Source organism: Cryptotermes secundus, unplaced genomic scaffold, assembly GCF_002891405.2.
Source record: "Cryptotermes secundus unplaced genomic scaffold, Csec_1.0 scaffold131, whole genome shotgun sequence".
Lineage (NCBI taxonomy): Eukaryota > Metazoa > Arthropoda > Insecta > Blattodea > Kalotermitidae > Cryptotermes > Cryptotermes secundus.
Window position 1 is genome coordinate 572,487 of NW_019742552.1, and position 13,723 is coordinate 586,209.

A 13,723-nucleotide genomic window follows, 5' to 3' on the forward strand; every position below is an offset into this window, starting at 1 on the left:
TTGGACCTTCCTTATGGGGCAATAGAAAGTTGGCGAGGAAGCATCCCCTTGTTTTAGACTATTTTGGCTACGAGACGTATCATACAATTGTTGACGTATCCTGACTCTGCTATAGGTTGTATTTAAACACATTTTAATCAGCCAACTATTTTCTTGGCTTTCATGGGTACCCCAGACTCTTTGAGAATATTGTATAAAACTTCTCCCCCCTAACCGAATCAAAGGCTTTCTTGAAGTCTATGAATAGCTGATGTACTGTCTCATTGTACTCCCATTTTTTCTCTAATATCTGACGAATGCAAAAAAATATCTGATAAATAATTTATTCATTGTGTCGAAGCCCACATGGTTGATCCCCAGTAATTTCGTGCACATGCGAACTTAATTTTGTGAGAAGGATATCGAACACAATTTTATACATACCTCGATAATTATTACATGTAGTTTTATCGCTCTTCTTGCAAATTAGTGCAACAATAGACTACCTCCGCCGATGTCAGGCAATTCGTTTCTATTTCAGATAGAATTAACGAGTTTATGGATTTCATAACGTAATATTTCTCCTCCTTCTTGAATCAGCTCTGTCGGAATTTGATCACTACCGGACGATTTATATATTTTCATTGTTGTAATAGCAATTTCTACCTCAGAAGTGTTAGGCTCAGTACTAATGACTCAGCTGTATTTCCACCTCTATGTACGGTAATTTCAGTAGAAGTAAAAGAGAAGTAAAGGTATCCCTGTAACAGGCCGTGAAGGCCCATAAGGTTATGAGATGTTGAGGTTCCCATATTTTACAGACAATCGGCTCATAGATGGCGACAAGGTTATCAGCCCTACGCGCCGGCCGCCCTTTACCTCCAAAAATATTCCAAGAATATTCCTGATAATAATTTCTGTTAGAGACTGAGCCGACCCCAGGGCCATAATGCCGCTGGAAGGATTAGGTCAATTGAAAACAATCCAATAACCTTATCGGGACTTGAACCCGCGACCTTCCTGCTTGTAGCATAGTGCCTCAACCAACTACGCTGCAGCTTAGAAAATGTTGTAACCTCAACATCTCACAACCCTATGGGTCTCCACGGCCTGGTACAGGGATACCTTTACTTTTATGTAATTTCAGTAGCTCAGAGAAATAATCTGCAAGCAGATCACCATTCTGATTTTTACCGAGTTACTTCTGCGGTGGTAACGTTTCTTAAATTCATCTATTCATCTATATAAGCCTGTAATGTTCTTGTTCTTAGGAATATTATACCGTAGCAGCATATTGTACTCGTATGTGTGAAACTTCTTTATTTTATTTCCTTACCACAAGAAGTAGCACGGACATAGCATACGCTTGTTTCTTGCAATGTTTCGGGTCCTTAAGCCGCCTTGTTCTTGCTGTTAGTTGCAAGCTCATTAATTTTGCATTTCAGATATCACGTCTTTTTGTTCCTGAAATGTCTACTCGCTTCACATCTTACGCTGTTCAGATAATTCCCGTTTGTCGGATTCTGTAACCATTGAAATTTGACTTGTTTCCTTTGATGTCATAGTTTCGAGCATCCTCCGTCGAACCATGGCTTACGCTGCTTCAATTCATAATTCTCTTTGGCTGAACATTTTTATGTTCAGTCTGCTAGTTTCCCAAGCTATACTGATATCCACATCATCATCATCATCATCTAACTTTTCAAAGACGTGAATCTCCTTGAGATTTTAAACTGGCACTGTTCTTTATCTTCTCTCTCTTTAGCTTCATAAGAGTTAATGTCTGCATATTATAGCAAGTGTCACGTAACTTCGAACAAGGCCAAGAGTAACCTTGAATGCGCAGAAGAAAAATTTCAGACAAATGGGTGGGTTAGAGGGTGCGAGAAGTGACAGGCGGCCAGTTGTGCACAACTGACCTCCTGTCACTTCTCACACCCTCTAACCCACCCATTTGTCTGAAATTTTTCTTCTGCGCATTCAAGGTTACTCTTGGCCTTGTTCGAAGTTACGTGACACTTGCTCTAAATGTTTGCGTTCTCTTGTTTATTTACTGCCAGTCTTTCCATAACTTCCCACCACTACAGGCTGCTTCTTTGAAAGGTCGAATATCAAGTACACTTGAAAGCAGTCTCCAATATACTGACAATGTGGTCGGTCTGATTGTATGTCTTTCCACCAGAACATGCCCAGGTGGGACCATTGCACTCTTTACTATTACACTTTTGAATGTGATGTAGTTTCTTGGTCTACCAACATTATCATCACTAATTTTCTGTAACCTCTTGCTCCAAATTGTTTGTTTGAAAATGTCTTCTCTAATTACTTTGGCATTGAAATCTCCTAACAGAATTTTCATGTAGTACTTCGGGAATTTATCGAATACATATTCCAGTTCCTCATAGCAGCTGACCTTCATATCATCATTTCTATCCTCTGTTTGGGGCATGCTCATTCGGAACAATTATATCACACCAGCGACCTCCTAGTGTTATATGTCACATCCTGTCGCTAAGAGTCTTCACCTTCTTAACTGCTGACATGTTTCTCTTCTGTATAAAAAAAATCCTACCCCTACTCCATGATTTTCGTTTCCATATCTGTAAAAAGAGGAGGATAATCTGCTGGTTCTTTGCCGCCTCCCACTGGGGTTGTAAAATGGGACAAGGGTGGCACTACGAATTTTATGACTGCTTCACGGATTATAAAAATAGATACTTAACGGAGACATGTTTAATGACAACCTATTTATCTAACTACGGCTCTGCAGTCCTTTTGTTGGACCTTTGGCATTTTTCGGTTTCTTAATCCTGTACACGGTAGGTAGGACTCCTTGGACCGGGGATCAGCCCCTCGCACGGCCGCTACTTACACACAGAACACGCAATCATTCATGCCTTGAGTGGGATTCGAACGCACGATCCCAGCGCTCGAGCGAACGAAGACAGTTCATGCCTTCGACATCACGGACACTGTGTTCGGCCTGACAGTATATTTATTTGCAGTATTTTCCCTTCTCATCGCTGTGTTTCATGCTGACCGACTGTGAAATGAATCTCACTCGGGGCTGCGTTGCCTTGATTGCGATCTCGCGATCTCGGAGTCAGTTTCGCAGTCAAACGCAGATTCAGTGTAGAATTTACTAGTGAATCTGCTTGGATAGAAATTAGAATTTGCGATGGTTTCAGCCTACTAATTGGTAACTAAGATTTCCCACCCGATACAAAAACCGACATCTTATAAAGTTATTTCATTGTTTAGAAAAAGTTTGGAATGCCGAAAATGTTCCTGGCTATGACTGGGAACGATGTTCACCTGTAAGTAAATGCCATCTTTATTCTAAATAAAAATGAGATGTGATTTATGCTTCCACTTGCTTTTTCCAGCTTGTTCAACAAGCGTGAAGTTGGAAAAAAATTGTTTGATCTTTTCTTTCTGCAACTCTGACGGCATAAAGATGAAAAATGCTCTTATGGTCGAGTGACACCTAGTCACTGCCACCCACCCGAACTCGTTGGCTTGCTAATACCAACCTGTGTATTGTCACAGAATAAGGGCGTTTGTGGGTATATGTTTCAAGGGACTACTTAATATACGAATTTTCAGCAAACTGTGGCTTAACTGGCCTATACAGTCAAACTGCTATTGATATCGCCGAAGACAACCTCAGCGCAGAAATATTATGCTTTAGCTCGACAAAATTGCATTACTTATTTTCGTAATAATAAATTTCCTCATTGATACTCTGGTAAGTTAAAATGTTACACGAGAAGGGGGGAAAAAATAAGAAAATAAAAAAAGGCTCTGAAATCCTGTACAGAATATTCTCTTATCACCGTAAATTACGGAAGTCAACCATAGAGTGTGACAGACATGCTTAGCCTAAATCAATAAATAAGCATTAATCCAAGGGGTTTTGGAATTTCGACTCTAAATTTAAGGAGGACAGAGACAGTTGTGCTCGATCTCAAGTTCGTAATATTCACCTAATTAAACCAAATGAAAGTTCTAATGCATTTTCTACTCGTATACAGCATGGTTATATAATATTATCCATTTTGATGTCGTGCAGTCGACGTAATGACGCTCCCTCCAGCTTTGTTAATAGCGGAGTTGTTTGCGAAGTATTCGACGGGCTGCGGCAAACGAAATCCGTCGGTTGGGTGGTATCCGTGGCGTTGTTGTGAAGAGCTGCTCTGAGATTTTTGCCCTTTTACTGAAGTTTACCTTTATTTTATGCAGATGTTTCCTGCTGTAAGGAAAAATGCAGTGACTGTTCTTATATTTAAAAAACAGCAGAGCCTCTGTTAGTAATTATAGGTCTACTGCCATTTTTCTAAGATGTCTGAATTTGTCATTCCTGAAAATATTTCCATCCTATTTTAAGAGCAAATGAAGTTCTCAGCATGGTTTTACCGAAACAAATTCAACAACTACGGATTTCGTCGCTATTACTCCCACTGTGTTCTCAAGGACGGTTGATTCCACCTAATTTGATCACAGCAATGCTTTTGCCGTTCCCTGCTTTTAGATAAGCTCAGTGGTTATTTGTGTGCTCATTATATTAATTGGTTTTGTAGTTACCTAACCGATACTTTGTGTTTGTTAGATTTTCTGGTGATTTTTGTAACTGCCAATCGCGCTTCCTGGCGTTCTTCAAGGTTCTGTTTTACGACCTTTGTTGCTCAGTAGATGCGTTACATATTTTTGTAGCAAATTTGTGTTGACGATATAAGAGTTTTTGTTGTATCACTTCTGTTGATGACTACTTTATTTTTCAGCCAGGTATTACCCCTGCAAAACTGATGTGCTGACTTTTGACCATGTCCTCTGTAACTCTGGTATTTTATATATTGATTATAATGATCTTATTGTTTTTCTTGACTGTATTTACATCAGAATGTTGATTATTTATTTTCTCATTCTGCGAAGTTATTAGACCTAATACGGACTATTACTTTCTCCTTTTTTCATTAATTTTTAGTTGCTTTACATCAGCCTAATCGGAAAGAAACTTGAATTATACATCTGCTGTCTGGAATTCTCTTACCAGCACTGATTCCAGGAAAGTAGAACGTTAGACAGATCCTTTATAAATCATAATTCATGTAGTTCTGTTTTAGATAACTTATAATTGCACAGTTTATTCGTGAGATGGTGTTATTCGACGCTGTGAAGTCCGATATGCAGAAAGAACCGTAAAATAAACCACGAATTAAAAGTAAATAATTACACAGCCTGCATTACGTCACGACGGCATGGCAGTGGTTTATGGTGAAACATGATTAAAAGAACAACAAATCACCTATTCATGACGTTGTCATTACTGTTTTATGTGAATCTGATTTGATCTCATGTTTTAATGTGTATGGGCAAGACCATATTCAGAGGACCATTTCTGAGGCTCACGTAGCCCTGATATGTCTGGATGTCACGAAAATTCTGTCCCTCTGTCAACATTTGTAACTAGTTAAGAAAGGAAGAGGTCGCGCCATGGCTCAAGCGGTTAATCGCTGGCTTCCCATCGCGGCGGACCGGATTCGAACCCAGGTCTGGTCAAGTGGGATTTATGGTGGACAAAGTGGCGCTGGGGCAGGTTTTCTCCGGGTACTTCGGTTTACCCTGCCAATCTTCATTCCACCAATTGCTCCACAATCGCCCTCACCTATCATCTGGGGCTGGTACCATAGGCCAGAAGTGGCCGCAGTACAAGGGACTTGGTCTCACCCCACTAGCAATAAAAAAAATATGAAAGGAAGATTTCATGATGAAGGAGCCATTATTTATATTGGAATTACCTCTGATTTTTAGTCTATGTGATAAATGGGTTGTTCTTGATGAGGTTTTTAAATGAAACAAATGATTCACTGCTGTGCAGTGTATGACATGTGGCATTGTCGCTTCCAGAAGAGGCAGGTCTCGCGGCAGTTGCGGAAAGGAAGCGTCCTGAAGACCGGACGGAGGCAGACAAAATGGCGTTGCTTGGGCGTCCCAGGTTAGGAGACATCACGCGAGCACAAATCCGCATCAAGGAAAGCAAGGAGTTCAAGGTGAGAATATCTGAAAATTTTCTCTTTTTCTATTTCAAGAAAAGTCAAGCACCAAGACTGTTTGCGTAACTGTACACTAATTTGGACAGAGGTGAAACGCTGCTATTGAGATAAAATATTCTGAAACATAAGTCTTGTAATTATAACAATCTATGGACATTAAGAGAGAGAAAAATATGACTGAATAGTTCTGAAGATTCTGTACAGAATAACCGCTTTACTAATGTAAACACAGGGAGCCCAAACGACCATGCCATCCTCATGAACATGTGGAATAATCTACTGATTACAGAGTTCTTTTGTCCTAGATGTATTATTGAGATACGTACGCCAGTGTTTCATAATGTTAGAGGTTCCAGCCATTCTGCTTACGAGTATATTAGTTATGCAGCTCAGCCCTTCTGGAGGAGCCGCCAATTCTGCAGCTACTCAAGAATTTCCCAGCATTTTATGGAACCCGAATGTTCATTACCATGTTCACAAGAGCCCTCCACTGGTCCCTATCCTGAGCCAGATCTATTCAATCCATACCATCCCATCCTATCTCTCTAAGATCCATTCTATTATTGTCCACCCACCTACGCCTTGGTCTTCCCTGTGGTCTCTTTCCTTCTGACTCTCCCACCAATATCCTATACGCATTCCTCGTCGCCCCCATTCGTGCTACATGACCTGCCTACGTCATCCTCCTTGACTTAATCATTCTAATTATACTTGGAGAAGAGTACAAGTTATGAAGCTCCTCATTATGCAGTTTTCTCCAACCTCCTGTCACTTCATCTCTCTTTGGTCCAAATATTCTCAACACCCTGTTCTCAAACACCCTCAATTCTGCTTATATTACGAAGATTAATGTGTTCAACTTATCATAAAACATTGAAATCTCCTTTCTGCACGAGTTTTATGATCACGCTCGCAGTTTGTTGCATATTTTGTTTTAGGCATCAGTATTAACAATTTTGTAAATACTTGCATTGTTCATAGTGCGTTATAGTTAGTATTCAACTAAGCAGCTGATGGCCGTTTTACAAGAGTAGTTTATAGTAAAATGTGTAAAAGTAATACCACGACTCAGAAGTTAGTTGATCCGAAATGGGACAATTAGAAAAGCTGACCACATTATGATGCTTCAGATCTTTGTAGAGAGCAACAGATAATTTCAGCCATTCACCTTCCGCCTTGAAAAATATGAATTATCATCAGCAACAGCAACAGCAGCAGCAGCAGCAACGACAAGTCCTGAAGACCTGTTCCAATCATATAGGAATCGTCATCGATTTCCCTCCTCCTATAAGAATTGCGAGTAATTAATTCTTGTAAAGGGGTTATCAGCCCCCGCAAATCCTCTGTCCTGGAGGGCTATGAACTATAATTTGGGGCTGTTCAGCTCCTAGTGGAGTGAATCTCAGAACTCAAGAGTGATGAGATGTAAAAATATGGTCATGGAACCCGCGGGGTCTGGAACCAAGATTGACTGTGCTGGCGAAGGTCAGCAGCAATTTACCCTAAACCGGAACCTAGTGGAGTTTCCTACACTACGGCTAACGAGCAGAACAAAAAAGGCACAAGTAACTCTTCTTTACGATTATAAAGCACCTGGCATACTCATTCATGCAGACCATTCGCATTCAGCACAGTTTCAGTTGTGGTGATTAGTAACTCATTTCGTTTAAAACCTGGTTTCCTTTACATATACTAATTTAGGTTTAGAACAACCTCCATAATTATATGCATTGGAATTGGTGGAAGATATCTCTGGAATTTGTTTACTGAAAGGAAACTTGTGGCAAAGTACAGAACCCACAGGACAGTGTAGTTAAATTCGAAATAAAAGTATCGTTGAAACTCCGTGGTTTTAGTCCGCAAACGAACTATACCGACCGAGCGACTGCCGCTTGTCAGCGGAGTTAATGCCAACTTAACGGATAGAGGGTGTCACGTGGTCAGCGCAACAAATCCCCACGGTCGTTATTCTCGGTTTTATAGACAGGAGCTGCTACTTTTCCATTCAAGTAGTTCCCCAATTATCGTCACGAGGCTCAGTGGACCCCGTTCCAGACCCACTACTTCTCAGAAAATTCGGTAGCGCCGGAAAGCGAACCCAGAACCTCTTGATCTGTAGCCAGGAACTCTGGCCACTAGACTATAGAGGCGGTGAAAATATCACTAAAATAATTAATATTGTTGAAATATCTATCGAAATTACTTACACGAAGCAAAATTGGAAAAATTAATTCAATGTAAGAGACAAAAGAAGTACACATATGTAGGTTTTAAATAAGATATAAATATTTGTAAGGTTCCGAAGGAAATAAATAAACTGGAAGCATTTTTAGACGTAAATAAACGACCAAACGACCACAAGAAATGATCAGCCTGTTGTCTTCCGTATGGGATGGAGTAAACAGACCATAAAATCCTGTTCAAGGTTCCGGAAAGGTATATTGCACTAAAAGTACTGCGTCTTGAGTTAAAATATTTACATTGCCAGTACATGCTATTTCCATTTTGGTCAAGGAGAAGAGACGTTATGGCGACAAGTTTAGTGCCCAAAATTACCTATAGGCTTACGTGTTATTTCGGTTCGGATTGAGTTGTGTAAAGTTTGTCTGCAATATTAATATTCAAAATTATTTCGACGTATAATTTCCATTTTTGGTCAAGTTTAAAAACTATTATTTTAATATTAATGCCCCAAATGATGTATGCATTTAATTTGTATTTTGGTCAAAGTGCTTTTCAGTTCGCCTTCTTGTTTACATGCAAATTAGCTACTAATTACAATGTTCCAGTGATCCCCGGGGTATGTCCCATCTGTTCCTCCCATCTCATTCGATTCATAGGGCAGAAGTTACTGATTTCAGTCTTGCTAAATTTTAGAGCGACATCGTGTGTGTGCATGCTTCCGCCCAAAGGGGGTGGAAGGGTGTAAATTTTACTGAATTTTTAGGCTGAGATCGCAAGTGTTCTTGTTTCACATGAACTTTCCTCGAAGTGCATAAAAGTAGCGCATAATGAAGAGATTATTTTTCCGTCCTTCGTTTCATCTCCGAAACGTTTTAACGAATTTCCATTAAATATGGTAGTAGGGAGTCCTAACTGAAAATTGTTGGATAACTAAAATGTTGTATACCGGCTGATCTGTTTTGCATGAAACTCAGATTGAACTTTTTCGTTTTCCAAAAAACTGCTCATCATGCAAGAAATTATTAGCATGATGACTATCCCATTGAGATGAACAGATATTTTTCGAACATTTGCATAATGAATATTCCTATCTCAATGTACAGGGAGATTATGTTGAGAAATAAAAGCATTTTTCAAATCAGTACTCTTATTTGTTTAAGTTCTATATCCATTTTAACTTACTTATTGACTTACCCTCGTATCTATCAGCCTACATGCCTGCCTGTCTGTCTATCTATCTATCTATCTGTCTGTCTGTCCGCCTGTCTGTTCTGTCTGTTCTGTCTCCCTGCTTAATGTTAGACAATCTGTAGGACTCCTTCTGGACAGAAGAGCCCGCCGCAAGGCCGCTCTCTGCGCGAACACAGAAATAAAAGCAGACATACATCCATGCCTTGAGTGGAATTGGAACCCACGATCCCAGAGTTCCAGCGGGAGAAGACATTTCATTCCATAGACCGCGCGGCCGCTGTGATTGGTTTAGTGAATATTTAACGACACGAAATTAAGCACAGTTTACAACGCAATGCAGAGTTGTATCCATTGTGGAGTTAGCTTTGCAATGTAGGTTTATCTTGATAAGAATGCGAAGATCACGGGTGTAAGCTATACAAAATAGCAAAGAAAGCATTTTGAAAATGATGATATGCACAATGTCTCTTTTGTCTTTTCCCTGCTCCTACTCTCGGGCAACTTTTCCATGAGTTCCAACACATTGCATTTATGTTACAGAATACCGTTGATAAGCTTGTCCAGAGAGCAAACGCTTCAATTCTCATAGGGACGTCGTCTTGGAAAGAACAGTTCATTGAAGCTATCACCGTCAGTCCAGGTAAGTTCTTGCGCCGACCAAGTGCGGCTACCCGGAACATGGGGATATATATCTTTGCTGTCAATGAGTCACGCCGTGTCTCCTACTGATTAGTGCCTGTGATTTTTTAGAACTCTTCTACTCCATCGGTGTTACACTGTCTGCACGTAAACCTCTTAAGTAAGTTGGGTCTTGGGACTTTGCTCAAGAAATTCCACGCCATTTACGGGACCCAAAAGGTTTATTACAGTGCTCACAAGAACCTTACACTAGCCCCTATACTGAGCCAAATGAAATCGGTCCACAGTTACAGGACTTATTTCTTTATGATACAAGTTAACAGTATCCTTTCTTTTGCTACTAGGTTTCCCGAGTAAGCCCTTCCTTTAAGAAGAGATTCCAAACGCATGTAACATTTCAGCCTGTAATTCTGTACTGAAACGCATCTTAGAGAAATAGAGTGCGAGGGTGTGAAATGTATTTCTGTGATTCAGAACAGGATCAGTGACAGGCCTTTGTGAACACAGCGATGAACCTTCAGACTACATAAAGAGCCATAAATTTCTTGACTGACTGAACACCTCTGAACTTCTGAAGGAGGACCCTCATTCATGAAGTCTGAACGTCTAAAATATTAAAAAAGAAATTATTTCAGCATATCAGTATAATGAATTAGGCACATTTCCAGCTCGTTTCCTTTCAAGAATGAAGTTCATTTGATTATTATACAAAAATTTAATCCCTACCTCACAGGAATTTCGTTAAAAAGTTAATTCTGTTTAGGAAAATACTGGTTGTCTTTTTCTGAGAATATTTAAAAACAAATGCGCACTATGTACATATTTCAGGCGTTTAGTGTTAACACAGGTTGTACATATAGTAACCATTCTGCTATAATTGGTTAAATGGAAGTATGGCCGTACAATATGCTTGTAACCGAAAGAAATACGAGTATAGTGTCACTCGAACAAATCTTGCTGCCATTAGTCGATTGTGACAGTGACATTTAGTTTCATCATAATAGGCCTGTTATGCCATCATCGTCAAGTAGTGGTGTACTATCCCAAACTGCTAACACCATTGTTATGCCATAGCGCTTTCAATGAAGAAGGCGGATACGTCGGTGGGTGGGTAGGAACATGGGAACATCTCGGGTACGGCGTACCTGAGCTGCCTCCAGTCTGTAGCTGGGAAGGTCTGCATCCTGATCTAGTTAGCTACATCTGTCCACAGCTGCTCCCTCTACCCCTGCTAGCCGGTTGGCCTCTCAAAAAGTCAGTATGGGCTGGGGTCCTTTCAAGGCATTGGATTCGAGTACAGGGTATCTGGAGGGTCTACACCTAATTTAGTATATTTGCACTGGTTGCTGCCACAATACGGTCTCTAACCATAAATGTACTGCATCTCTTCGGTGAAGGGGTACCGGAATAAGCATGAAGCACAAGAGTGTGTCCATTTACATTATTAGTAATATCTCACAGCGTTTACAATTGTGCGTCTGAAGTATATTGAACTTGTTAATGCCATCCTATTCGTCCTACACATCCTAGGTCGGGCCCGACTCATACTCTCTGGCTATCAGATTACACAATGTGTGTACACTTACTCAGTAAGGCTGGTGCAGCTGCTCTGCCGATCCCATGGTGTTGCTAGATCGGGCCCTACTCTCTGGCTATCTGATTACACAGTGTGGCTACACTTACTCAGTAAGGCTGGTGCAGCTGCTCTGCCGATCCCATGGTGTTGCTAGGTCGGGCCCTACTCTCTGGCTATCTGATTACACAGTGTGGCTACACTTACTCAGTAAGGCTGGTGCAGCTGCTCTGCCGATCCCATGGTGTTGCTAGGTCGGGCCCTACTCTCTGGCTATCTGATTACACAGTGTGGCTACACTTACTCAGTAAGGCTGGTGCAGCTGCTCTGCCGATCCCATGGTGTTGCTAGGTCGGGCCCTACTCTCTGGCTATCTGATTACACAGTGTGGCTACACTTACTCAGTAAGGCTGGTGCAGCTGCTCTGCCGATCCCATGGTGTTGCTAGGTCGGGCCCTACTCTCTGGCTATCTGATTACACAGTGTGGCTACACTTACTCAGTAAGGCTGGTGCAGCTGCTCTGCCGATCCCATGGTGTTGCTAGGTCGGGCCCTACTCTCTGGCTATCTGATTACACAGTGTGGCTACACTTACTCAGTAAGGCTGGTGCAGCTGCTCTGCCGATCCCATGGTGTTGCTAGGTCGGGCCCTACTCTCTGGCTATCTGATTACACAGTGTGGCTACACTTACTCAGTAAGGCTGGTGCAGCTGCTCTGCCGATCCCATGGTGTTGCTAGGTCGGGCCCTACTCTCTGGCTATCTGATTACACAGTGTGGCTACACTTACTCAGTAAGGCTGGTGCAGCTGCTCTGCCGATCCCGTGGTGTTGCTAGGTCGGGCCCTACTCTCTGGCTATCTGATTACACAGTGTGGCTACACTTACTCAGTAAGGCTGGTGCAGCTGCTGTGCCGATCCCATGGTGTTGCTAGGTCGGGCCTTACTCTCTGGCTATCTGATTAAACAGTTTGGATACACGTAGTGAATACTAGTGAAGACAGCACCACAAGCTGCTACAGGGAACAACACACAAGCAAGATATTGCAGGCGTAGCAGGACTCTACCCCCCACTAAGCGAAATTTTAGAACAGTTCTCCCTGCTTCCAATTTCGAACCATGAAACAAATTATAGTCTAAAATGTATCTGTCAGGTATTCCCTTGTTAAGGTCTTGAAAGGCATTCGACAGTTTCAGCCCCCCTGTGAAGAGCTAGTGATGTTGCGGAATATTAACCAAGTTGTAATTTCATGATGCGTATTTATTGACCGTCTTCTAGTGCACACAATCTCACTTGTCACTTCACTACATGTTTCGGCATCACTGTGCCATCCTCAGGTGTGTTATTTACATTAAACTATTGCACTACTCGCCATCATGTATCGTTTGTAAAATGATTTAAAATGTATATTCGTCATGTACTATAATAAAATTTATATATTAAAATTTTGTTAAGATTTATCATCTTATACGTCGTATTTCAAACTCGCGTATTGTATCAATCTTCCGCTATGGGAGTCGTTCTTCCTATATTTTGTGTATACTGCGTCTTGTGATGTGTCCTTCTCTTGTGGCTGCCACACCTGAGGATGGCACAGTGATGCCGAAACATGTAGTGAAGTGACAAGTAAGATTGTGTGCACTAGAAGACGGTCAATACATACACCATGGACGTGAATCATTGCAACAGGACGCTAAAATACAACATTATTAAGTTGTAATTTCACTAGACATATGTGGATATTTAGTGACAACAGAGAATGTGACATATACTATGTTCATTCCTGTGAGCGTGAATTCTTTTCATTTGTAATTTAGCTCTTGAGTAGACTAAGCAGCCCTCTGTGGATGCTAAATTCTGTGTAGGCATCCCTTGTTTTGTATCTGGAAGGAACAAGAAGGCTGTTATTGATTTCTCTTATACTGCTCCATTTATATCGCTTCCTTCCTTGGAGTCCGATCACAATTGCCTTCAGTGCACCTTTGTTTCCGCATGAATTTGGACGCTGACGCTCAAGCAGCTGCTGTAGATCTGTCTTTTCATCTTTACTTCATATCAGTGTGGTGAAAGAGAATCCGGCTGGAAAAGTTAAAAACTGGATGAAC

The 13,723-nt window shown here is 41.2% G+C and overlaps 1 protein-coding gene across 5 annotated transcripts in view; it reads left to right on the forward strand.

Moving 5' to 3' along the window:
* Nucleotides 1-13,723, forward strand: part of LOC111873277 (sodium/calcium exchanger 3) — a 285,375-nt gene that overhangs the window by 215,687 nt on the left and 55,965 nt on the right. For 4 of the 5 annotated variants that reach the window (XM_023867850.2, XM_023867852.2, XM_023867853.2 and 1 more), the window contains exons 3-4: nt 5,887-6,029; nt 9,948-10,047. In XM_023867850.2, coding sequence (XP_023723618.1) covers nt 5,887-6,029; nt 9,948-10,047 — 243 coding nt within the window. The remainder of the gene's footprint in view (nt 1-5,886; nt 6,030-9,947; nt 10,048-13,723) is intronic. The other variant, XM_023867851.2, reaches the window with a different exon arrangement.